This window comes from Gorilla gorilla, chromosome 5 (assembly GCF_029281585.2).
Source record: "Gorilla gorilla gorilla isolate KB3781 chromosome 5, NHGRI_mGorGor1-v2.1_pri, whole genome shotgun sequence".
Taxonomy (NCBI): domain Eukaryota; kingdom Metazoa; phylum Chordata; class Mammalia; order Primates; family Hominidae; genus Gorilla; species Gorilla gorilla.
The window spans coordinates 48,226,847-48,253,293 of NC_073229.2; the positions used below are offsets into that span (position 1 = coordinate 48,226,847).

Here is a 26,447-nt window from a genome sequence, read left to right on the forward strand (position 1 = left end):
GAATGGTCATGATGTCTGCAAGTTTCTTTTTTTTTGAGATGGAGTTTTGCTCTGTCACCCAGGCTAGAGTGCAGTGGCACTATCTTGGCTCACTGCAACCTCCGCCTCCCAGGTTTGAGCAATTTTCCCACCTCAGCGTCCTGAGTAGCTGGGATCATAGGCATGTACCACCATGCCCGGCTAATTTTTTGTATTTTTAGTAGAGACGGGGTTTCACCATGTTGGCCAGGCTGGTCTCCAACTCCTGGCCTCAGGTGATCCGCCTACCTCGGCCTCCCAAAGTACTGGGATTACAGGTATGAGCCACCGTGCCCAGCCGATGTCTCCAACTTTCAAATGGTTCAGGGCCGGGTGCAGTGCAATCCCAGCACTTTGGGAGGCCGAAGCAGGCAGATCACCTGAGGTCAGGAGTTTGAGGCCACCTTGGCCAACGTGGTGTAATCTCGTCTCCACTAAAAATACAAAAATTAGCCAGGCATGGTGGTGCACACCTGTAGTCCCAGCTAATGGGGAGGCTGAGGCAAGAGAATCACTTGAACCCGGGAGGCAGAGGTTGCAGTGAACCAAGATTGCACCACTGCACTCCAACCTGGGTGACAGAGCAAAACTCCATCTCAAAAAGAAAAAAAAAATGTTCAAATGGTTGAGAAAAGACAACACTTGTATACTGTTGGTAGGAATGTAAATTAGTACAGCTATTATGGAAAACTGTGTGGAGGTTTCTCAAAAAACTAAAAATAGAATTACCATATGGGGCTGGGCACAGTGGCTCACACCTCTAATCCCATCATTTTGGGAGGCCGAGGCGAGCGGATCACCTGAGGTCGGGAGTTCGAGACCAGCCTGGCCAATATGGTGAAACCCCATTTCTACTAAAAATACAAAAATTAGTTGGGCGTGGTGGTGGGCGCCTGTAATCCCAGCTACTTGAGAGGCTGAGGCAGGAGAACCGCTTGAACCCAGGAGGCGGAGGTTGCAGTGAGCTGAGACCGTGCCATCGCACTCCAGCCTGGGCAACAAGAGTGAAACTCCATCTCAAAAAAAAAAAAAAAAAAAGAATTACCATATGATCCAGCAATCTTGCGTCTGGGTATTTACTAAAGAGATTTGAAATCAGTATGTCGAGGAGATACCTGCACTCTCATGTTCGCTGCAGCACTATTAACCACAGTGAAGTTACATAGTCAAACCGAGTGTTCATCAGCAGATGAATGGATAAAGAAAATATGGTATATAGGCCGGGCGCAGTGGCTCATGCCTGTAATCCCAGCACTTTGGGAGGTCGAGGCAGGCGGATCACGAGGTCAGGATATCGAGAGCATCCTGGCTAACACGGTGAAACCCCATCTCTACTAAAAGTACAAAAGAATTAGCTAGGCGTGGTGGCAGGCGCCTGTAGTCCCAGCTACTCTGGAGGCTGAGGCAGGAGAATCACTTCAACCTGGGAGGCGGAGTTTGCAGTGAGCTGAGATTGCACCAGTGCACTCCAACCTGGGTGACAGAGCGAGACTCCGTCTCAAAAAAAAAAAAAAAGAAAGAAAGAAAGAAAATATGGTATATATACCGTGGAATGCTATTCAGCCTTTAAAAAGAAATTTTGTCATTTGAGACAGCGTTAATGGAATTGGAGAACATTATGCTAAGTGAAGTAAGCCAGGCACAGAAAGACAAATACTGTATGTTCTCACTTATAAGTGGAATCTAAAACAATTGAACTTAAAGGAGGAGAGAGCAGAATAGTAGTTACCAGAGGCTGGGGGTCTGGGGGAAATGGGGATATGATGGTTAAAGGGTACAAAGCTTCATTGGACTGGAAAAATAAGCTTTTCTTTTTCTTTGAGATATACTGCACAGCAAAGTGAATATAGTAAATAATTCTTGTACATTTCATAAGTGTTGAGGGTAAATATCTTTTTTACATTTTTAACATGTTCCCTCCTCTGAATGTAGAGAGTAAATTTCAAACATTCTCACCACAAAAAAAGTAAGTATTTAAAAGTGATAGATGTTGGGCCGGGCGCAGTGGCTCACATCTGTAATCCCAGCACTTTGGGAGGCGGAGGTGGGTGGATCACCTGAGGTCAGGAGTTCGAGACCAGCCTGGCCAACATGGTGAAACCCCGTCTCTACTAAAAATACAAAAAATTAGCCGGGCATGGTGGCGGACGCCTGTAATGCCAGCTACTCAGGAGGCTGAGGCAGAAGAATCACTTGAACCCGGGAGGCAGAAGTTGCAGTGGGCCGAGATTGCACCACTGCACTCCAGCCTGGGCAACAAGAGTGAAACTCCATCTCAAAAAAAAAAAAAAAAAGTGATAGATGTTAATTTGCTTGATTTAATCATTCCACAGTGTATTCATGAATCATAACATCACTTTGTACCCCATAAATATATACAACTATAATTTGCCAATTTACAATTAAAGGTTAAAATTTTTAAAAATAAAAGGTAATGACAACAAAAAATGGATAAGTAGACAGAAAAATCGATGAATACAGAAGCTGGCAAAAACTAGTACAGCAAATATGGCAAAATGTAGAATTTGTTGAATCTTTCAGTATTTGGGTGTTTATTGTTCTTTTTCTATGTTAGAAATTTTTCAAAATAAAAAGTTGCAAATGATTTCCATATTATTCTGATTTTTACACAGTAACAGAAAACATTCCTGGCTGCAGCTCATTAATATTTCTTCTTTGTTCTCCTGAGGAATCAAAAGATTCTCATTTATGATATGTCAAAAGGCACATAAAGAAACATATCCAAACTTTGTTGTCTCTTCATTCAAGTTTGGCTTTAATATTTTATTAAAAATTTTTGTATTTGTAAATATTAAAACACTGAAACTTGCTACTGACACAAGAACGACAATGCACTAACAATAAAATCAAAGTAGAAGCTAAACTATTCAGAAGCAGTAGCAACTCCATGATTCCAAGGTAATTTAAACAGGCAATTTCAGAGTGCTTCAAGATGAAGGCGCAAAGCAGCCTCTCAGCCTGCAGTGATGCTACGACACCGGCAGATGGCGCTGCAAAGCTTCTCAAATGCAGCGGGAAGTCCATTTACCAACGGCTGTTGCGATCTCTTAATTAGCTTGAACTGAGTTTGTATTAGAATTTATAATTTTTACTGCATATTGCAGTTACTCGTATATTACTGACACTGGAACAGACATGTTTTAACAAACTGGTTGAGCCGTATCAGTGCGAACCAGCTGAATGTCAGCGCTGTTCCCTCCTGTGACAGAAGCCACCGGCGCCTGCCTGAGGGCACTCCCCTCACTGGGACTCTCAGTACCACGCCCACCTGTCCCCAAGGTTTGTTTCATCACTAAGCCCCACCTTCCAGCATTTTCACCTTTCTCCTTCACTTGATCCTTCTTCCTAACATCGTGTTAACACACTCCAAACTAAAAAAGTTCCTCAACTGCATATACTCTGCTCCCTCCATTTTTTTCTTTCATTGCAATCACTGCCAAACATTTTGAAAATTCTCTCCTCACCTCCACCGCCTTTACGCTTTTCCTCCAAATTATTCCTTAACCCTCTGACATCTGGGGCTTCTGATTCCACCTCTCCAAAGAAATGCTCCCACCAAGACCATGGAGGCCCCTCTCGTTGCTGGTGGATACTCGTTCATTTTCCCCGCCACCACCCAACAGCAGCGTTCCACGCCGCCCTTCCTTCCTTCCTTCCTTCCTCCCCTAGCTTCATCACACCACGTTACTAGGTTTTTCCTGTCTCACTGGCTCCTTTCCCTGCTCTCCTTTTTATATGTTTCCTGCTTTCTTCCTCAGCCTTCTCTGCTCCCCACACCTATATGTTGATGATGCCCAAATCTCTGTCTCCAGCCACGACCTCTCTTTCCCCAAGCTCCATTTGCATAAACTGTCTCTGATGAGATTTAGGGCGCTTACGGTGGTATGGCTGTAGACAACTGTCTCAGGAAACAGACCCATGACCCACCCAGTTGCCAAGTCAGAAACAGGATGTATACTCTTGACTTGTCTCTCTCCCCTACACGGCAAAACAATCCCAAGACATGTCAATTCTATCTCCTGAGGAACCCATAAAACGATTTCTCTTCTTTCCATCTTCCATTACCCTAATTCTGGTGTCCATTCTCTCTCCCTGGGATGGCTGTAAAAGCCTCTGATTTCTCCCCTTTCCAAACCAGTCTCCACACTGCAACCATAGTGATCTAAGGCACAATTCTCACCTTTTCAGTCTTAGGCTTAAAGTTCAACGTCCCTCTGGATACAGTCTAAATCTTTAACACGGCTGAAAAGGCCCAGCAAGAGCTAGACCAAGCCCACCTCTCCAGCTTCACCTTTCCTCATTTCTCCTTTGCACCCTCTGCCTCTGAACAAGTTACAGTCTTCCAAAGTTGTCATGTTTCTTGACCTTTGCTGTCTCCTCTGCCCAGAATGCAATTTCCCTGTCTGGCTAATTCCTGTCCAGCATTTGGCCTCAGCATGGACATCTGTTCCTCTAGGACGCTTCCCCTCATTCACCAAGACCAGCTTAACTGCCCCTACTGGCTGTTCCTATAGCAATTCTTTACCATGGACTACTGATTTTTTGTGTTTGTTTTGTTTTGGCAGTCTGACATAACTTTATACTAATGCAGCTTCTAGCCCTGTCCCCCACTCCTTCCTAATCAGTATCCCAATGTCCCTCCTATATGGAGCCACCACTACCCCACAGGATCCTGTACCACCCTTCTCCCAGAACTTATCACACTTTTTTTTTGTAATTGTGTTTCCATTCTCCAATAAATTGTGAGCGCCACAAAGAACCATTTCTATCTCACTTACCACTTGGAAGTGACTGGCAGGTAGTAATTGCTCAACAAATGTTCTATGAGTGAATGAATCCTTGGGATAATTATAGTACTAACCATCTTATTTAGTTATGACAGTTCAATAGAAACATGTAAAATAATGCTTTTATAGTTTACATACTGCTATAGAGCTATTGTATTATATTATTATTATTCTATTCCTACCCTCTATTGCTTGAGAGTAGGATATTGCCTTATTCAATTTTGGTTATTGTCCCAGAACTCAGGGACATATGTCTGGCATATATTGTTTTTAACCAATTTTTGTTGACTGTATCAATGATTATAAGAAGTGAACAAAGGGCCAGATAATTGAACTATCCTGGACCACACACAGCTACCCTGTTCCAGGAGCAGGACTAGAATCCCACCTGGAAAAAGGGAAGCTTGGAAGTTGACATCTAAATGAAATTCCAGCATGGATGAGAGAAGCCCTGATTTCTCTCCATCAAGAGACTAGCCAGCTATGGAAGCCACCAGAGCCCCAGACCTCCATGATCAAGTATTCACATAGTAGACATGACCCAGACAAGAGGGTGCGTATTTCAGCGTGGAGGGGAGACTGGGCCCTTGGTTTCCTGTGTCTTTGTAGTCAGTTCTAACCTCAGCCTCAGGCACTGGTGTTGGGGCCCTATTCATCCTCACCTGCACGTCCCTCGGTTCTTTTCCTGTTGCTATTATCCTATAGAGTCAGCAAGTCATGGAAGAGGTTTTACAGTCTAACCCTGTGGGGGTGTCAGGAGTTGCCTCCTGCCAGGTCTTCGGCATAAAAATCCCCCCTCCTCAGCTCCCAGTCGACTCTTCATCCCCACCCCTAGACTCTCCCAAATACCCCTGATGAAACCCCTGAGGTGGAAAAAGATAAAGACAAGCAAAGATAAACAGCACAGGAAGCAGAGGTACAAATAGAATTCTGATTTTTCTCCTTTCTCTCCACATTTTGAGGAAATGAATCCAATGTCCTCACCCCACCTCCTGCAGCGGAGAAGTCCCCTGAGCATCTCTGAACATCATGAACCCTCAAAGTAAGCTTAGCTTGGGCCCCTTTTCCTTTTCTATCAGTGAGGCCAAAGAGCCCCAGATGGGAGACAGGTGGATTTTTCTCTCAGCTGGGACCTTTTCTCTTGTCTAGCACATTTTGGGAAACCTTCAAGTACATTCTCATGCTGGTATTATTTAAACTTTGCACTGGAGTGAATTCCAGGGGTTATGTCCACACTGAGACCAATGGAGATGAACCTAAAGGAATATGTGGCCAAACACCTTAGCCTCTTTAAATATACTTTCCTTTGCTCCTTGGTTAACAGGGTCTGTCTGCTCGCATTAGAGAAACTGCCCAGTGACTCAGATCCTGAAAGGATCTGCTTTAGAGAAAAAAGGAGTCTGGTACTTCTCACTCCTCCATCTAGTGGGCAACCTGTCCAACTACACTTTTTGCTATCATCCAATACAGACAACACTGGCAGTCAATAAAAAAGCTCATTCTCCCATTTCTAAAAGAATTCAATCTAGGAGTCTAGCTGCTGGCTTAACAAAGGGATATACAGCAAAGCCTAAGGTGCCCGGACTCACGAGAGAGCTGATCTCTGCCGAAATGCTGAGGTGAAACCCTAAAATGGTTCTGGCCACCTGCTAGGTTCTAGCTCAGACCCTGCACTGGATCATCTTTGTTCCACCCCCAAACCAGAGTAAATGGAACTCAGGAGGCTGGTTCTGTGCCTGCCCCTATGTACCTCAAATACTCGTAGCTGCCAAGCTTTTAAACAATGAAACTTAACACTGTACTTAAAGGGCTGTTCTGCTCAAATCATAAATGTGCACGCTAGTTGTTCACCAGTAATTAAAACTACTCGTACACATTTAATCAACATTTTCACAAGCGTTTTGCCTTAACTAAAAATTTGTATCAACATGAAGTCCTAGAATTATACTGCATGAGCCCCCAGGATTTGGAGAACATCATTCACCCTTCTTAATCCAAAAACTTGGGTGCCTGAAGGTGGGGTTTTGATCATGGCCAGGCTTCAAATTTAGGTCAGGCTCTGGTGGTACATCCTTATATGCTTGGTGCTCAGCACAGGTCAAGACACACAATAGACCCTCAATAAATATTTGCTGAATTTGAACAATTCCTGTAAAAATCTCATTAAGAGACATCAGCTTGGGACACAGTTCCTCTCTTACTGTTCCTTCTCCCAGAAGCTCCTGGAATGAGCAGGTCTGGCAGCAGGGGGCACACAGGGCTGCTGCTCAAATCGAAGAATGGCACAAACTCCAAAAGGGAGCTGGATTTAGACCTCCCCTCCCCGTGTAGATAACGGGATTCCTAAGGTGCAGAGTGGGAGAATGGGTAGAGGAAGCAGGTTTCAGAGACTGAGAATCTACTAAACTCCTAAGAGAACTTTCCCTTGCAAAGAGAATGCATGAAAAAAGAAGGGAGAAGAGGAGAGAAGCCTCCCACAGCTGTTAGCCTGGAACAGCCGCTCTCACCTCAGTTCATCTGGGGAAGGGGCTACAAAGCAAACAATCTTTATTCACAATTGGGGTGGCAGAGGGGAGATACCCCCAGGTCAGTCCAAAAGCAAAGATACTGGGAGGGAAGATGGCGTTGGGCGAGGAACTCAGCACTCATCCTCACCCAGCAGGGCATAAGGGTTTCGGCCAGCCAGGCTGGACCCTGGAGCCGAGGTTGGGGTCTCCTCATCCCCTTCTCCCTCCTCATCCGCATCCCGGTCCTCCTCTCCCTCCTCCTCACAGGAGCTGCTCAGCTCTTCCTCTTCCTCCTCCTCCTCGTCACCTGCTGGCCCCACCCTGCCCTGCAAAACCACCAGCTCCGTGGTCTCTGGATGGGACTCCCAGGTGCCTGGGGAACCAAAACAAGAAAAAAATGGAGGAGAGTTTTGAGCAAGGAACTAAAGCCAGGGAAAGATGGGGAAGAGGCAAAGACTAGGAATAACAATAATCTTTAGAGCTGCTGGCATTCATTCATTCATCCATTCATTCAACTTCCTATGTGCAGATTGCTGAACAGAACCTTTGTGCACATCAACTTCAATCTTTACAATCACTATGCTAAGGGTCAATTATTACCCTCAGTTTGCAGATCAGGAAAATATCACAGATGTTAAGTAACAGAGCTAGCCAACAGGTACAGAATCCAGGTTTGACCCTCTCTCTGGCCACAAAGCCCACACCCTTTTACCTACGCTATAGCAGGGGGCTGGGGAAGAATATCTGGGCTCTGACCTTTCTGTTCACTGTAGCCTGGGGGATGAAAACACAGGGTGAGGCGGCCATCCACTGCCAGCCGCAAGAGACTGTTGGCTGCTCTGTACACATCATTCCGAGCCGCCTTGGCTGTCTTGTAACCACGTTTCTCTGCCCAGGCTGGAGGAAGAAAAGAATAATGGAAAGGGAAAGCATTAACCAGGTACCAGTTATACTCCCACTCCCATAACACAGTCCTTCCAGTTTTCCCCAAAACATTCCAGGCCAGAGATCTTACTGGCTATGCAACAAAAATCTAGGGGTGAGTGGACAGCAGCTTCATCAATGGCAGAATCTCTGAGGAGAGGAAAGGAGACAGGGAAGGGTAAAAGGCGAGGCAGGTAAGGAAGAGCAGCTGAAACCAGGTGGGGCAAAGCCAGGCACATGGAACTCACCTTCACAGATGTCCCAGGCACACCAGGGGTGTTCCACTGAGGGGTCCTCAGCCTCTGGGTGGCGCAGGTGGAGCAGGGCCTGCACGGGAATTCGGGAGGCCAGGTAGCCCACAGCAGTGTAGGGCTCCTGGATCTGGGCGATAGGGTAGATCCCTGCCAGGACCTGAGGGAAATGAGTACTCAGTACCTTCCTCAATGTCCCACCTTCTCTCTTTCCCTTACCTACCCTCCCCGTCATACCTGCAACTGCCTAGGCAGAAGAGATGGGAAGATGAGGCCTGGGCAGTCACAGAGCTTCACAGAGGGGGTAAGAAAGTAGGTCTGAAAGTATCGGGTATGGCCCGGGGTTCTGGAGACACTCACGACTTTCCGCCCCACCAGCCCATTGATCAGCGAGGACTTTCCCACATTAGGGAAACCTGAGGAAGGCAAGGAAAATTAATGTTTAACAGGTTTTTACTCTGTGATGGGACTTAGTGCTATACCTATAGGTAAAAGGGGAACTAAGGCTCAGAAATTAAGGAAATGGTATTGCAGAATACAAATCACGCTCTGGGCTGCCAGGGTTAAATCCTGGCCCTTCCACTTACCAGCTTTGTGATGTCAGGGCAACTAACTTTCTGAGCCTCTGTTTCTTCATTTTACAGTGTGGACACCTCCCTACCTCAGGGTGGTCAGGATTAAATGAGATAACCAATACAACTTGTGTGGGTCAGTGCCTGCAGTACAGTAAGTACCCAGTACCAGTGATCCACATCTCATAATTACTATGACTTGGCCTGGCACAGTGGCTCACGCTTGTAATCCCAGCGTGATTACTTTGGGAGGCCAAGGCGGGTGGATCACCTGAGGTCAGGACTTCAAGACCAGCCTGGCCAACATGGTGAAACCCCATCTCTACTAAAAATACAAAAATTAGCTGGGCGTGGTGGTGGGCGCCTGTAATTGCAGCTACTTGGGAGACTGAGGCAGGAGAACCACTTGAACCCAGGAGGCGGAGGTTGCAGTGAGCTGAGATCGCACCATTGCACTCCAGCCTGGGCAATAAGAGGGAAACTCCATCTCAAAAAAAAATAATAATAATTATGATGACTTGTCCAAGGAGAAAACTGGAAGCCTTGGGGCTCACTGCCACTCTGCTCACTCACCACTACCAGTTTTTGTGTTTCTGGCTGACTTCAGTGCCTTCATCTCCCTTCCACAGAGCATCTCCTTTACCCCACCTCAGCTGCCCACTCCCATGGTAATACCTGCATCTTGTCACTTCACAGCTCCAAAGCCTCAATTCCAAGCACCCCTCTCTGCCCTGACAACCCATCTTTCCAGCTCACTTACTCTGGTTACTCCATTCCAGTAAGTCTTTGACCCCTGACCTTAACACAGTAACACTATGCAATACCCAACACGTGTCCTCAATTTCCTTCTTACTTGACTCAGATTTCATGATCCAGCTCCTCAGCCAGGCCCGTTCACAGACCTGGAACTCCCTGGTCCTACCTCTCCCCTCTATCTCACTCACCTGGCAAAATCCCAACCCTGTAAAATCCAGCTCTGCCCATTCAGCACTGCTCCTGGGCAGCTGACTGTGGCTAAGAAAAGATGTACCACTGTGCTCACTCTTTACAACACATGCAAGTATCTAGGAGGAAGGGAGGGAAGGAGGGAGAAAAAAGTTCTCCTTTGACGACCACCACCAGACCTAGTTCTCTGTCCGCTTTGCAGGAAAACTCCTTAAAAGACTTACCTACTTTTTTCACCATTTCTTCCTGCTATCTTCTTTGTAACTGTAAACTACAACATACCAAAAAATGCACAGAACATACATGTGCAGCCTGATGAACCCCATACCACCCAATGTGTGACAACATGTTCCATCTGTCCTTGTTTTTTTTGTTTTTGTTTTTGAGACAGAGTCTCACTCCCTCACCCAGGCTGGAGTGCAGTGGTGCGATGTTGGCTCACTACAACCTCATCCTCCCAGGTTCAAGCGATTCTCGTGCCTCAACCTCCTGAGTAGCTGAGACCACAGGCATGTGGCTCCACACCTGGCTAACTTTTTGTATTTTTAGTAGAGATAGGGTTTTGCCATGTTGGCCAGGCTGGTCTCAAACTCCTGACCTCAAGTAATGCGCCTGCCTCAGCCTCCCAAAGTGTTAGGATTACAGGCATGAGCCACCATACCGGCCGCCACTCATCCTTCTTGATCATAATCCTCTCCCTCTATACATGCAAGCTTTATCCTTTTAAGGAAATCTACTCCTTACATTTCTCTTTAGTTTATGACCTGTGTATCTCTCAACAATGCAGCTTAATTTTGCAGCTTTCAAACTTGATAGAACTGAAATTGTGCAGTATGGATGCTATTGGGTCAGACTCCTTTCACACAATGCTATGTGAAGTTGTTGCACCTTCTCTTATGGGCCTACTCCAGTTTGGCTTTCTCCACCCCACTGAAACCACGGATCTTCACATTGCCAAGCCCGCTGAGCAGGTCTCTGTTCTCTCATTTGGCCTGTCAGCAACAGTTGACACAGCTGATCCCTCCTTTCCTCTTCAAACACCTTCTTCATTTGACTTCTGGGACGCTCCCTTGGTTTTCCTCCTTCTCACTGTCCTTTGCCCAACTAAATGCTGGCTTGTCCTAAGGCTCAGTCCTTGACCTCCTCTTCTCCAACTATTTCCTTTCTCTCCTACATCTCATCCAATTCCATGGCTTTTTTTTTTTTTTTTTGACGAAGTCTTGCTCTGTCACCCAGGCTGGAGTGCAGTGGTATGATCTTGGCTCACCGTAACCTCCACCTCCAGGATTCAAGCAATTCTCCTGCCTCACCCTCCTGAGTATCTGGGACTACAGGCACGCACCACCACACACGGCTAATTTTCTGTATTTTTTGGTAGAGACAGGGTTTCACCATGTTGGCCAGGCTGGTCTCAAACTCCTGGCCTCAAGTGATCCACCTGCCTCAGCCTCCCAAAGGGCTGGGATTATAGGCATGAGCCACTGTGCCCAGCCTAATCCCGTGGCTTTAAATACCACTTATATCCATCAATGGTTCCCCAAATTTAAATCTTTCCCAAATTCAAATTTCCGTCCTCTTCTCTCCCCTAAGCTGCTGACTACTTACCCACTGCCTATTCAACATCTCCACTAGGGATATTTAAAAAGAATCTGAAATTTCATTTCTGATTCCCCTCTCCTCCCCAAAGCCTTCAAATCTGCTTCTCCCCCAGTCTTCCCATCTCAGTATTTCCAGTTGCTCAAGACAAAAACCTGGAAGTCCTTCTTTATCCTCACTTTCCTTCATGTGCCAACTGCAAGCCATCAGCGATCTCATTTTCTCTACCTTCAAAATATATCATGCTTCCGGCCCTGTCTCACCACCTCCAGCTCCAGCATCCTACTCTAAGCAACTCTTATTTCTCTCCTAGATTACTGAAATAGCCTCAACTGCTCTCTCTGCTCCCTTTCTTGCCCACCCCCCATCATTTATTCTCTACTCAGGAGGTAAACTTATAAGAAACAAAATCAGATCCTATCATTCCCCTGTTCAAAACCTACCCTTGGCTTCTCATGAGACTTGGAATAAAATCCAAAATGGCTGTCACAGCCTCAGGGCTCTACATGATGTGGGCCCTGGTGATCTTGCTGACCTCATCCCCAGTACTTCATCCTGGCTCCCATACTCCAATCCCCTGGGCACTCTTGCTGGTCCTAGAATCTCCAAGCCCATTCCCTCCTCAAGACCCTTTCCCCACAGTTCTGAATGGCTCACTTCATCTCATCATCCAGTTCTCTCCTCAGGGAGGTTTTCCCTGAGCACCTCTCCTCTCAGTCACTCTCTATCCCCTTTCATTGCTTTATTGCCTTCACTGCCCCTACATGATTTCGGATCACAAAATCTATTTACTCACAAGAAAATAAGCTCCATGAATCTACAGACCTTTTTGCCATTTCCACAGCAGTATGTCCCATCCCTAGAATATCTGGCACCTGGTTAAGTGTTCAGTACATATTTGTTGAATGGGTAAATGAATGAGAGCTGGAGGGAAATCCAAACTCAGGGGTGCCTGTGCCACAGCAAACACTCTCCCTCTCACACCACCTGGAATAGAGATCAGCTAGAGCAGAGGCTGCTAAGAGAGGGAACAGAGGCTCCTTGTGACAGGGAGACTAGGATCAGAAGTCAGGGAAGGGACAGCCGGGTGAAATGACTGGAAAGAGGAGCAATCACTCAGCAGTAAGGCAGGTTCTTCCAAAGACAAAAAGGACACTGAGAGATAAGTCAGGGCACTTCCAAGGAGCCCAACTACCTACTCCACACTCCCAAATTTATTCTGGGTTGGGCCCTTTTTGGTTCCAATATCACCTCAGATACCACAACTTGTCCAAGGTCTCTTCTTACCTCTCCCACCCTAAATGAAGACGGGCCCTGGGTCCTAATCATACATTCCTTTTTCCTCCACTGTGAGCTGAGACAAAGCCCTTAAGAGGAGATTCTCCTTGGCAACAAACTTAAAGGGTTAAAACCTAGAAGGATACTAATTCTTGCTGAGCTCCTACTATGATTTGATGATCACTGTACTACAGACTAATTACTACAATTCAAACGGTTTATATAAACCACTTAAAACAGTGCCTGTTACATAGTAAGCACCATATAAATACTGAGTTTTAATAATAATAATTGTTATTATTGTTATCACTATTTGTCAGGCATTCTTACACTCTCTTAACACTATTCCCATCATTCCTCACATTCATTCTTTTTTTTTAAAGACAGGGTCTCTGTCAGCCAGGCTGGAGTGCAGCGGCACAATCATAGCTCACTGCAGCCTTGAACTCTTGGGCTCAAGTGATCCTCCTGCCTCAGCCTCTGAAGTAGCTGAGACTACAGGCACATACCACCACACTTGGCTATTTTTCTTTATCTTTTGTAAAGATGGGGTTTCACTATGTTGCCCAGACTAGTCTTGAGCTCCTGGTCTCAAGCAATCCTCCCACCTCAGCCTCCCAAAGCGCTGGGACTATAGGCATGAGCCCTCACACATGGCCGTCATCCATTCTTTTACTCAGGTATCAATGTCCTTATTTTTAAAATCAAAGTAACTAAGACTCAGAGTAGCAAAATCACTTACTCAAGACCTCACAGCTGAGAAGAGGTGGAATTTAACTCAGGCTGTCATGATCCTTCCACTGCAGCAGATGCCTCTTCTGCCTTGCCCACCGCCACTGGCAGAGATCACCCCTCAGATACCCTGGGGCCTAATGAGACCTGATCGCCCTCTCTCTTCTCCGAATATGAAAACTCTGTACCTCCTTGGAGGCCACCACGCACAAGCTGCCACTTCCTTACCCACACAGCCGATGGTCACCACCCCATCCTTGTAGCGCTCTCGGGTTGGGCCAGTTGGTTCCATTGCTGAATCAGTCTGCTGCTCCACCAGGACTGCTGGGCCATCCTCCTCTTCCTCCTCCTCCCCAGAGCCATTACCCCAGGTGGCCCCAGCCACATCCCGAGCAATCTTCTCCCGCCAGCTGCTCAAGTCCACTGCTCAAAGAAGGAGAAGATTAAAGAGGTTCTCCCCAGGGCTGCTGTGCATGATGGCACATACTGTGCCCTGCACAGATTATGTAACTGGCACCCTCTGGAGTTGTACAGTGCCAACCTAAACAAGAGCAGGTCAGAGAATCTCCCAAAAGTCATTTGACCCCACCCTCCCTGGAATCACGCATGTTTCTCTGAGCTTCTAAAAAGTACTGGGAAGGCTAAAGGCAGCAAGCCACTGAGGCTCCTGACTACCTGCTGCCTCTCGTCCCACCAAGTCAGTCTGCTCCTTATTCTGTCCCTTCCCCTGGCCTCTTGCACATATCCACCATAGAGGGTTGGCTTCAGGAAAGGTGAGCAAAATGATTCTGCATCTTTGGTCTCCCCCATGTCCTCCTACAGCCCTCCTCTAAGGGCCACATACCTTTCCCCACAGTGATGGCTTCACAGGCTCTCAGCAACTGCTCTGGCCCCAGAGCCCGAGTCCATCCTCTCCCCCGCCTCCGACTCTTCTTCAAGACTGAGATCAGAGGGCACAAAAGGATTGGCACATGGGCTTAGGCCTCTCATCTCTCCCACCACCCTTAGGCCCAAGACCAGGTGCCCCCTTGTCAATAAGCCTCTCTGTTCTCCCCTTTGTCCCCTGCCAACTGACCTCTCCCAAGTTGCCCTCTCTCATTGCCCACTCACCACTACTAGGGTCCTGTGGGGTGCGGGGGTCCCGAGGAAAAGAGGTGAAAAGGACGACGTGGAGCTGGGGATAGTGTTGATGGAAATAATGCTTCCAGGCAACCACAAGAGCTGGCGGGGCCAGATCCACCTTGTTCAAAACCAGCACCAGGGCCAGCCCAAGTTCTCCAGTCACATACTCATAAAGTGCTGGTGGGAAATTCACAACCTAGGACAGAGTTGATAAGAGGATGGAGCAGTGAAAGTCAACCCAGAGTTCTCTGCCTCCAGCTCCCTACTCAGCAGGTGTAGCTCAGAGACAAGGCCCTGGTGGTAGCAGACTCTGGGCTAAAAACTATAAACCAGACAAACTGAAAAACAAAGACAAAACAGGGGTTAGTAATACTTCTGAGTCTCAGAGGGCTTCCTATAGGTCATGATTAGAGATGGAAATGAACCCAAAACAAGACAAGGAAACAGCATCACTCAGCACACTGAGGTAAAGGCTGGGATCGGAAACAGGGATGGGGGTTAGGGTAGAAATTAGTCTGCTTTTTTGTGTGTGCACAACTATATAAGTGTGTACACGTGCATATATGCATGCATGCAAGTACATGCACATGTGTGCATGTTTGTGTGTTAATGTGACTGTGAACATGTGTGCAAACATGCCTGTGTATATTGATGTGCACATGATGTACGTGTGAGTATGTGTGTGTACATATTATTAAGGACCTCCAACCTAAATGGTCCTCACAGACCTCCCTTTCTCCCACTGGAGGACAAGAGTGAAGTTGCAGAGCTAGGATTCACACAGGGCAGTCCAGCAGCAGTCTACAGCCTTAACTACTACTCTAGCATTCCAGGTGGGTTCTGTAGCAACTGATGTGGCAGTGCTAGAGAAATGAGATAAGGAAGAAAGGGCATCTTTGGGCTGGGCAGGAGGAAGTCCCCAGCTGCATTCATAGAATCCCTGGAGCTCCAACAGTTGGATTTTCTATTGGTCTGTGATGAGCTAAAGGACAGGACATGGCTGTTTTGAAGAGAAGAGTGAGCTGGCCAAGGGAGGAATGACAGGCTATAAGAGAATAAAAAACTGAGTTCCTAACTGCGGACATCAGCACTAGGTAGAGATTAGAAAGACAGGAAGATAGATACCTCTCTGTCTCCCAACTCTTGCCTCTGACCTTTGCCCCTGAAAAACCTTTCTCCCTCCTCCTTGCCCACCCTTATCCCTAGTACTCACTGGATGTCGGATATCAGTGATAAGCAGGACGATGTCAGACATCTCTAACACCCGCCACAGCTGCCTCCATGTCTAAAAAGACAGGATCAGGAAGAGAAACTGAAAACAGAGTCCCTCTCCAGCCTGATCCCAAACCAATTTGACCATAGGTCACTATGCCCCACTCCTGTCCCTAGAGTACACTGTCACCTCCAGATTGTGCTCAAAGTAGCTGAGTTTCTCAGAGGAGTAAGCCCCATGAATCTTCCCAAGATAGTCTTGGAAGCTCCGTTCCTCTTGGCTCATTAGTTGCTCCTTGGACATCTCATAGCTCCAAGGAGGACGTCGAGGAAAGTCCAGAACTGGGAATTCAGGAAAAAGTCCAAGTGTGAGGAAATCTTCAGGATTCAAGAGTATATCCCAGACCCCTCCTTCCTCACAGTCGGCTCTTACCTTTCCAAACTCCTTCCTCAGCCCAATGCCTGTCTTGCTCTCACTCACCTGAGCCAGGCTGATAGACCTCCCGGATGTCCAGCTCCAACACCTCAGCACTGACCGGCTGTAGAACTTGCTCCCGGGCTGCTCTCTTTCTCCTCTCTACCTCCTCCCTGCTGTCTCTCTCAAAATGCAGTCGGTATCTAAGGGAACAGGGACCGAGACATCCAGAGCAATCCTGTGGCCACAAACTCCTATTTTCTCCCCTCTTGTACAATCAACTTCGCAAACCATTCTCTCCAGAGTCGTTCAAGTCTCCTCTCTCAAGTCAGACTTCCCCCAAGTCCTTCTTTCAGGCAATATTCAGCCTTCTCCTTCTAAAAGCCCAACTCTCTCCAGCCCCTCTGGAAAGGAAGATTGTGGCTCGCTGTGGGGAGCCGAGTGGCTAGCGGAGAACTGTGGCATCCCAGGCCCACCGTCTTCACCAGTAGCAGCCCGCTTTCCCCCAAAGCTCTGACTTCCGGGTAGGCGGGAAAGCCGGGACCAGCGCCCCCTCCCACCCTCACCGATTTGGGTCGTAGCCTCGTGGACCCAGCCCCTGAGAAGGCTGCTGGTTAAGCCTGCGGATATGATGGGTCACAGACTCCCCGTCCGAGGTGTCGGTCTGTTCCTCTCGCCGCTCCCGGCTCCCGCTGCGGCTGTTGGAACTGGAGCGCAGCCCATCTTGAAGCCCTGCGGGGAGGGGCCGGTGACGCCAGTGCTGGCCAGCTCTCAGGGGCCATAAGACCCTCTCCCCCATCGGCCTGACTCCCTTTCATCCCACTCAACTTCTTCCGATGTTCAGTCCTCCCAGACACCCTATTCGGGACCCTCCCGGATGTGCGTGGGGGGAGTCACTCCTCCAGGGAGCAGTGGGGACGGCGCCCCGTGCTAGCTGGAGGGATTCCCCTCCCCCAACTCTCCATCCTTCCCCACCCCTTCCAGATGTAGGAGGGGGTGGGGGATCCCCTCCGCGATAGGCCGCGAGGGTTGACGCGATCCCACGACCCCCTCCCACGATCCCCAGAGGTGCAGCGGGCACACCCCTCCTTCCAGATGTGCGGAAGCCCGAGCCCCGCCCCCTCCTCCCGCTCCCGCACTGACCTCTCTTCCGCTCCCGTTTGTCCTGCAACTGCTTCTTCTTCTGCTTCACGCTGAATGGCTTCTTCCTCGGCATTGCCCGGACCAGTCACCTGGCCCGCCCTCCGCCGAGCTCCCGCCGCCTCAACTGACTGCCCCCCGGGGCAGCCCCCGCCGCAGGGGCCCGGGACCCTAGAGGAGGCGGGGCTAGCAGGTGACGTCAGCGGGCGGGCCCGACAGAATTACCGCCGCGGCGGCGATGGAAGGCGGACGGGGGAGATATAGTCACTTCCCTCCAGGAGCGAGGCGAGAGGATGATGCGGGGTGGGCTACTGGCACGTGAGAGCCAGTGGCACCGAGAGGGCGCCCCGGCGGCGAGGAAGGAGGCGCGCGTGGGAGGACCAGGCTAACTCCGTCACGGACGCTACCAACTCGCGTTCGGAGGAGGGGGGGCGCGTGTCATCACTACCTTGCGCTCCCGGGAGAAGCTACCACTCACCTGGAGGGGGCGGCGGAGCGGAGGGCGGGGCCTACTACCTAGGGGAGAGGGGGCGTGGACACGCTGAGGCTATACTACCAAGCCCCGGGCTTGACCTTAGTGGAAAGCCGAGACTGTGCGTCCAGGTTGCTGGACTACACCCGGGGCACGGTCAGAGGTCTTTAGGGGAGGGCGGCGGTCTGAGAGTCCTGGGTGCCGACCTGTTGGGACCCAAATTCCTTGTGGGAACGATGATAAGGAGCAGGTTTACAGATCATAAGTGCAAAAGCGGGCGAGAAGGGAAACCCAAGCGGGACACGGACTTTTGGGGGGAGGTCAAAGGGCACGAAGTTGTGCCTGCAGCTGTTACCATAGTAACCGAGGACCGGATGTGGCGATCTTACGGTGCGACAGTCCTCAGGCCCTCTGGCCCGAGAGCCTGTTGACTCTGTGACACACTCTGACGAGCTGGTTGTGGTGTTTTCCAGCGAGGGAAGAAGAGAGTAATTTTTTCAAAGCATTTATAGAAACGCAGCAAAGGGAAGGTGTGAGGTTGCCGCCATGCCTGGCAGAGACGGAGGGAGGCAGTTTGCTCCGGAATGCGGCCGCCGCAGATGTTCTCCGCAACCTTCCGGAAGTGGAATGGCGGGAGCCTCAGCATTGCTGCCCACCGACCCCCCGGAAGCGGAAACAGAATCCCCGCGTGCCCCTTCCTCACTACCCTCCAAATCCCGCTGCAGCCATTGCCGCAGACACGATGCCGAAACGAAAGAAGCAGAATCAGCACCAGCCACCGACACAGCAGCAGCCCCCACTGCCCGAGCGGGAAGAGACTGGAGATGAGGAGGATGGGAGTCCCATCGGTGAGGGGTCTGGGAGGGATGTGCACATGCCTGTCAAGCCCGTCCGGGCAAGGGGCTAGGGGCTAATAAGGTGCGAAGGAGGGGGCTGTAACGGAAGGAGGAAGGGCGCACGCGCTGGGGAGGGATGGAAGTGGGGCTGTCCCAAATGGAGCCTTGAACCAGGAGTTCTCTTACTGGAACCATCAACCTCAATACGGCCCCAGACCTTTCTGGAGAAGGCGGGGGTGGAGAGAATAAAGAGCTCTTTTGCGCAGCCGCAGAACAGTAGGGGAAAGGGGTAGTAGAGATGTTGCAGATTGCGATGACTGGGATGACAGTTTGTATCCAGACTTTGACTGAAAAGGTACAGGTGCAGCTTTCTCTAAACTAGTCCTCTGGCCAGCAGTTAAGGTGAGGGATTGGTTCATGTCTGGAGACACTTAGGTTGTTTTGGATAGCGACGGTACGGTGAAGAAAAAAAGTTGTCAGTATCTTTTCCTGCATTATCCCCTTTGATTGAATATCTACTTTTTGCAAACCCTGAAACAGCTTTGCAGAAAAAAGGGCAGATAGATGGGGTGAGAACTCCTAAGACTGCTGAAAATATACCTGACTTTACTGGTTGAATTAAGAAATAAGTAATACAAGAAAAACACCTAAGAACAGAATCATCAGTCCTTTAATCCATTCTGATGACCATATTTTCATGTCTGCTCTTAGGACCACCCAGCCTTCTGGGCCCTCCCCCCATGGCCAATGGAAAACCTGGCGACCCTAAGTCAGGTGAGGAGGAAGGGGCCCTGATCCTTGTATTAGGTCGTAGAGAAGACAGCAAGGGAGGGGATAAAACCCAGGAAGGACTTAAAAATAAAAGATCAGGGATTCCATCCCTAAATGAATGGAGAGAAGTTGTATATTTGCTGATTTAAAAACTCAATGTTGTAAAAATGTCACTTCTTCCCAAATTGATAAATAGATTTCATGCATTCCAAGTCAGAACACCCATAATGTTTTTGTGGAAATACACATTATTATAGGGAAATGCAAAATATCAAGGTGACTGTCAAGACAATCTTGAAGTGGGAGGGCTTACTATGAATATCAAGATTTGTAAGCTGGGCATGGTGGCACATGCCTGTAGTCCCAGTTACTCAGGAGGCTGAGGTGCGAGGATCCTTTGAGCCCAGGAGTTTTTGAGGCCACCCTGGGCAACATAGTGAGATCCTGTCTCTAAATACAAGAAGAAAAAAAGACTTACTATAAAGCTACAATAGTTACAACGATGCAGTTTGGAAACAATGATAGACATAAGTCAACAGGACTTATGTCCCGAAGAGTCCAATAACAGGCCCATACATGTGTGGACACTTCATTTATGATGAAGATGGAACTGAAAAGTTGGTCTTTTCAATAAATGATATTGGATCAATTGGATATTCATGTGAAAAAAATGGAATTTCACCTTGCACTCATAATCATATACAAAGATCTATTTCAAATGGACTGTAGATCTAAGTATAAAAGGTAAGAGAATAATTATTCTAGAAAGTAAATGTATTTTCTAAGAGTAGCTAAGAGTTCTTAAACAGACAAATGCACGTATACACACTAACCATAAAGGAAAGATTGATAAATTGAACTCCGTTAGAAAATATAAATTTGCGGCTGGGTACAGTGGCTCACGCCTGTAATCCCAGCACTTTGGGAGGCCGAGGCGGGCGAATCACGAGGTCAGCAGTTCAAGACCAGCCTGACCAACATGGTGAAACCCCTGTCTCTACTAAAAATACAAAAATTAGCCGGGCATGGTGGTGTGTGCCTGTAATCCCAGCTACTCAGGAGGCTGAGACAGGAGAATCGCTTGAACCTGGAAGGCGGAGGTTGCAGTGAGCTGAGATTGCACCACTGCACTCCAGCCTGGGCAACAGAGTGAGACTGTCTCAAAAAAAAGAAAAAACAAAATACAAACTTGCCAAATAATACCATTAAGAAATTAACAGGAAGCCATACAATAGAAGATATTTGCAATAAATATAACAAATAAAGATCCTGTATCTATAATATATAAAGAACTCTTCCAGACAAGCCATTTGAAAAATTGACAAAAACACAGGACACCTTATTAAAATGGAGATCTAAATGAACTAAAGGTCTAAATGAACAAGTACTCAATATCATTAATTGTCAAGTAAATGCAAGATAAAAATATACCACTTTGAAATTAGAACTCTTGTGTACTGCTGCTGGGATTATAAAATGGTGAAACTACTATAGAAAACAATATGAAGAGGTTCCTCTTAATTAAAAATAGAACTACCAGATGACAAAAAAATTAAAAATAGCATTACCTCAGAACTCCTGCTTCCAGGTATATATCAAAAAAAAAAAATGGAAAGCAGGGTCTTGAGATATTTGCAGACTCATGTTCATAGCAGCAGTATTCACAATAACAAAGAAGTGGAAGCAACCCACATGTCCACTGATGGAAGGATAAATAAAATGTGGTGTGTACATACAGTGGAATATTATTCAGCCTTATGAAGGAAGAAAGTGCTGTCACATACTACAACATGGATGAACTTTGAGGACTTTATGTTAAGTAAAGACATAGTGTATTATTCCACTTATCTGAGGTGTCTAAAGTCAAATTCAGGGGCTGGGCATGGTGCTTCACGCATGTAATCCCAGCACTTTGGGAGGCCAAGGCAGGCAGATCACTTGAGGTCAGGAGTTCGAGAACAGCCTGGCCAACATGGCAAAACACTGTCTCTACTAAAAATAGAAAAATTAGCTGGGCATGGTGGTGCACACCTGTAATCCCAGCTACTCGGGTAGCTGCGGCATGAGAATTGCTTGAACCTGGGAGGCAGAGGTTGCAGTGAGTCGAGATCACGCCACTGCACTCCAGCGTGGATGACAGAGCAAGATTATCAAAACAAAAAATAAAAATAAAGTCAAATTCAAAGAAACAGTAGAATGATGGTTACCAGAGGCTGGGGGAAGGAAGCTGGAGGAAGGGGAGTTTTGTTTAATGGGTACACAGTTTCAGTTTTGCAAGATAAACTTTTGGAGGTCGGGCATGGTGGCTCGTGCCTGTAATCCCAGCACTTTGGGAGGCCAAGGCGGGCGGATCATGAGATCAGGAATTCAAGACCAGCCTGGCCAATATGGTAAAACTCCATCTCTACTAAAAATACAAAAATTAGCCAGGCGTGGTGGTGGGCGCCTGTAATCCCAGCTACTTGGGAGGCTGAGGCAGGAGAATCACTTGAACCCAGGAGGCAGAGGTTGCAGTGAGCCAAGATCGCGCCACTGCACTCCAGCCTGGGCGACAGAGCGAGACTCCATCTCAAAAAACAAACAAAAACTTGGAGATCTGTTTCACATCAATATGAATATATGTAACACTACTGAACTGTACACTTAAAAATAGTTAAGATGGTAAATTTTATGTGTTTTTTACCACAATAAAAACCAAACAAAACAAGGCATGATGATTCATGCCTGTAATCCCAGCACTTTAGGAGACCAAGGTGGGAGGATCACTTGAGCCCAAGAGTTCAAGACCAGCCTGGGCAGTGTGGCAAGACCCAATCTCTCATTAAATAAATAATAATAACCAAACAAAAAAAAACCACCACTTTTCACACTCACCATGGCAAAATTTAAAAACCTAACAATTCCAAGTGTTGTCAAGGCTATAGGACAACTGCTGGTGAGAGTGCAAATTGGTATAACCACTGTGAAAAAAAAGTTTGGCATTATGTATGAAACTTGAGCATAACATATACTTTATAAGCCAGTAATACCTCTACTACATATATACTCAACAGAAATGCATACGTATGTGTAACAACATGTATAAAAATGTTTATAGTGGCATTTCTCGTTATAGCCCCAAACTGGATACCACCCACATGTCCATCATCAGTAGAATGGATAAATAAATTGTTGTGTATGCATGCAATGGGACTACACTGCAACGAAAATGAATGAACTACTGCTACAGGCAACCTGGATGAATCTCACAAACATGATGTTGAGCGAAAGGAGCCAGACATAAAAGAATACAGACTGTATGATTCCATTTTTGTGAAGTTCAAAAACAGGCAAAGACTAACCTATGGTGTCAGGATAGTGGTTACCTTTGGGGAGGAGGGTGGGTAATGGGAAAAGGGGCACAAGGGGAGGATCTTTTGAGGTGCTAATAAGGCTTTATCTCTTCACCTGGTGGTGGAAACTCAAGTGTGTCTACTTTGTGAGAATTGGGTTGTGCACTTAAAACTGGTGTGTCTTTATGTATGCTGTTCTTCAATAAAAAAATTTTTTTAAATCACGGCTTATCAGGATTCAGCTGCCCATTAGACACCTTCCTGTGTCTTTCTCTCTCTCTCTCTCTCTCCAGCTCTTCACAGAGGTCCTCCAGGATCAAGGGGACCACTGATTCCACCACTGCTGAGTCTCCCACCTCCTCCTTGGGGTAGAGGCCCAATTCGGAGAGGGCTTGGCCCCAGGTCTAGCCCATATGGTCGTGGTTGGTGGGGAGTCAATGCAGAACCTCCTTTTCCGGGGCCAGGCCATGGGGGTCCCACCAGGGGAAGCTTTCACAAAGAACAGAGAAACCCTCAAAGGCTCAAAAGCTGGTCTCTTATCAAGAATACCTGCCCGCCCAAGGATGACCCCCAGGTTATGGAAGGTGAGGTCCATTTTGTTATGCCCATTACTCCCAGAGTGACCTAATTTTCAGAAGATCATTCACGATCTTCTCTGGGCTTTCCTTTTTGCTTTTGAAGCAGAAGTAGACCTCAATGTTATTTTTCCCAGGAGAAAGACTACCATTCCAAAATACCTGGAAATGGTAGGGGGTAGAAAATCAGTTCTCCTTCTGTCTCTGCGTTTCATTGTATTTGTTTTCTTTGTTGCTCAAATTTTTAACTGTTCCATTTTCACTTGTTCACAGACAAATCCGACCGCCCTGTCTGCCGACATTTTGCCAAAAAGGGCCACTGTCGATATGAGGACCTCTGTGCCTTCTACCACCCAGGCGTCAATGGACCTCCTCTGTGAGACTGTGCCTTCCCATCCAGGCTGGAAGGAGCTCTCTGTGACCTAGCGGCCATTTATTTCTCTGTAGCCCTATGATGGCTACTGTGAGGCTCTTCTAACACCCTCAGTCAGTGACACACCCACCCCATCCACCACCTCCCCCGTGTGGGGTCCAGAGTTGTGTTGCATCACTGGTGCGTGGCATACGCGCTTTCTTCTGATCCAGCCTGTAGAGACTCGCCTTCGGGACCCATCTTTGCTTCCTTTCAGTTGCCTCCTGGATCTTCTTTCCCGTCATCAAATGACTGCTGAACAGGAAACCTCTTTGGTGCTGTTTCTTGTGCATCTGTCCACCTGTTCCCCAGTATTGCCCTCAATTCCTGAGAGCCCTGGAGCGGTTTCCTACCATTCCCTTCTTTTAGCTGCTTGCTTTAAGTCCTTTTTATGTGACATTCCCTACCCCCAATGTTGTCAGCTGCTTGTGAAACTCAGCCAGGTTGTCTAACCTGGGGTCAAGTTTGGGTGACTGGTGCAGAGTTACTTCCTAAAAGGCCACTCTCCCTGCCTTTGGATTTCATAGTTTCTCTGTCAGTAGCATGATCCCCACCGCTATGGTCTATGATCACCGTGCTTTGTGAAACTGTGCATCCCCTTGTAGCCTTTCTCAGTGTCCGTGGCATTTTTGTGACTTCCCAGCACTAGAATAAGTTTTCCTGCCAAAATGAGTGAGGCGCTTGGTGCCCTCTGGACTTTCCCACTTCCCAACATGGGAGAATTGTGAACTTTCCATCAGACTGCCTCCCTGGCCCTCCCCATTCTTCTCCTGTTGGTTATTCTGAGTCTGACACAGACCCATGACATGTCTTATAAAGCCTCCAATGGCTTTATCCTACCTAGATCCCTTCCAGCCCATTTTAATTAGACTATGTCATTGTGAGGCCACCAGTCCATTCATTTGAATTCTGTGAATCTCCACCTTGCCTATCTTTGGGTAGAACCTGGACAGTACTGTTGCCCTCTTCCAATCCTCTTCCCCTACATCCCTGGCACTGGTTGTTTTCTGTGAAAACAGCAGTGAACAGGTTCAGTTCTGAACTGGCCCTGAGGAAATGGGTCAGGAGTTGTATTGGCAAGAGGGAAGGGTGAGAGCTGTTGGAGAACTGAGAATGAGGTTTTGTTTTTTTTTTTCTTTTTAACTTTTTTTATATTAGTAATAAATGCAGTGGAAACCAGCATTTTATTTAATCCCTGTGTTCTAGTCATCTCTGGAGGTGCAGATGAAGCTGTTCTCACCTGGTGGAGTCAGCTCATTCTTTAGTTCATACACACTAGTGATGGGGAATGACAAAGCTTAAGGTTCTTCCAGGCTGAAAAAAACCAGTGGAGGTTCCATTAGCCTGTAGGCATCAACCAGAACAAGCTGCCTTATGTTCAAGGGCAAAGTTTTGTAAGAAAAAGGAAAGGCCAGGTGTCCGTGGAGTTATTTTTAAATATTTTACTTTTTTACTTTGCAGAGTTTGTGTTTATGGAGTGGTAATGATGAAGGAGTCTTTCAGCAGCAATTTGCAGAATGCCTGTGGGCCAGGCAATATACCAAGCACTAGAGATAACTGACAGCCAAAGCCAATGGATTTAAAATGTACAGGGAAGACAGGTTTCTCCTAATCACAAATAGCATGTAAAGTTAAACCTGTCAAAAGTGCTGGGAAGAAGACAGGGAAGAAAAGAGGGTGAAAGAGAGTTGTGTAATAAAGGGAGTCAGGGTAGGAGATGCAACTGAGACAAGCTCCAAAGGATAAACAGGAGATGGGGTGGGAGAGGGAAGTCAAGGCAAAGGTCTTCGCTAAAAGACCTAGGGGAAGAGGAGCTAAGAAACCTAGGGACAGTGGGAGATGATGCAGAAGAAAGAGAAGTTAGACCACTCAGGGCCTTGGAAAACATGAAGATTTGGCTCTTTTCTTAGAACAGAAGCCTTTGAAGAATTTTAGACAGGGGAGTATCATGGCTTAGGCTGGCTTTTTTAAAAAAAAACCAGCTTGTATGGAAAGGGCCCACCTTGGACCTGGAAGTTAGTTAGAAGGCTACTGGCTACTTCAGTAGTACAAGTGAGCCATGATGGTGACATAGACTTGGGTAGTAGAGTTGGAGAAAAGTAGACATTTGAAAATTACAGGTCAAAATAAAAGTATCAGATTTCTCCAGGTAGTTCTGGCTTATGTAACTGCCATTTAAAAAGAAGTCTTAAGATAGAAGTTTATGGCTGGGCGCGGTGGCTCATGCCTGTAATCCCAGCACTTTGGGAGGCCAAGGTGGGTGGATCACGAGGTCAGGAGATCAAGACCATCCTGGCTAACATGGTGAAACCCCATCTCTACTAAAAATAGAAAAAAAAATTAGCCAGGCGTGGTGGCCGGCGTCTGTAGTCCCAGCTACTCGGGAGGCTGAGGCAGGAGAATGGCATGAACCCAGGAGGCGGAGCTTGCAGTGAGCTGAGATCGCACCACTGCACTCCAGCATGGGCGACAGCGCAAGACTCCATCTCAAAAATAAATAAATAAAAAATAAAAATAAAAATAAATAAT

At 47.4% G+C, this 26,447-nt stretch overlaps 2 protein-coding genes across 4 annotated transcripts; one reads left to right on the plus strand and one right to left on the minus strand.

The window, feature by feature from the left end:
* Nucleotides 1-7,356: 7,356 nt before the first annotated feature.
* GNL1 (G protein nucleolar 1 (putative)) lies at nt 7,357-17,856 on the minus strand. 2 transcript variants are annotated; one of them, XM_004043575.4, is made up of 12 exons: nt 17,524-17,856; nt 16,947-17,112; nt 16,447-16,583; nt 16,156-16,307; nt 15,967-16,038; nt 14,742-14,949; nt 14,476-14,571; nt 13,860-14,054; nt 8,746-8,924; nt 8,506-8,668; nt 8,090-8,230; nt 7,357-7,706 (listed from the first exon to the last, which is right to left on the minus strand). In XM_004043575.4, exons 1-12 carry the CDS (start codon nt 17,594-17,596, stop codon nt 7,465-7,467), a joined length of 1,824 nt encoding a protein of 607 aa, XP_004043623.1. In that variant the 5' UTR covers nt 17,597-17,856; the 3' UTR covers nt 7,357-7,464. The 2 variants fall into 2 exon arrangements, with proteins under 2 accessions (XP_004043623.1, XP_055245898.1); XM_055389923.2 differs by lacking the exon at nt 17,524-17,856 and adding an exon at nt 17,209-17,454.
* PRR3 (proline rich 3) lies at nt 17,795-25,110 on the plus strand. 2 transcript variants are annotated; one of them, XM_004043577.5, is made up of 4 exons: nt 18,685-18,840; nt 19,540-19,602; nt 23,225-23,515; nt 23,780-25,110. In XM_004043577.5, exons 1-4 carry the CDS (start codon nt 18,735-18,737, stop codon nt 23,884-23,886), a joined length of 567 nt encoding a protein of 188 aa, XP_004043625.1. In that variant the 5' UTR covers nt 18,685-18,734; the 3' UTR covers nt 23,887-25,110. The 2 variants fall into 2 exon arrangements, with proteins under 2 accessions (XP_004043624.1, XP_004043625.1); XM_004043576.4 differs by lacking the exon at nt 19,540-19,602 and having other exon boundaries at nt 17,795-18,840.
* The last annotated feature ends 1,337 nt before the right edge of the window (nt 25,111-26,447 follow it).

Bases quoted from the DNA above. Each gene is read 5' to 3' on its own strand.
- GNL1 (XM_004043575.4), bottom strand. From the start codon at position 17,596: ATGCCGAGGAAGAAGCCATTCAGCGTGAAGCAGAAGAAGAAGCAGTTG. The intron at 16,308-16,446 runs GTGAGTGAGAGC...CTGAATTCCCAG, and splicing joins GGTCTATCAGCCTGGCTCAG to TTCTGGACTTTCCTCGACGT. The intron at 16,039-16,155 runs GTGACAGTGTAC...CTGTCTTTTTAG, and splicing joins ACTTTGAGCACAATCTGGAG to ACATGGAGGCAGCTGTGGCG.
- PRR3 (XM_004043577.5), top strand. From the start codon at position 18,735: ATGCCGAAACGAAAGAAGCAGAATCAGCACCAGCCACCGACACAGCAG. The intron at 18,841-19,539 runs GTGAGGGGTCTG...GTCTGCTCTTAG, and splicing joins GGAGGATGGGAGTCCCATCG to GACCACCCAGCCTTCTGGGC. The intron at 19,603-23,224 runs GTGAGGAGGAAG...CTCTCTCTCCAG, and splicing joins ACCTGGCGACCCTAAGTCAG to CTCTTCACAGAGGTCCTCCA.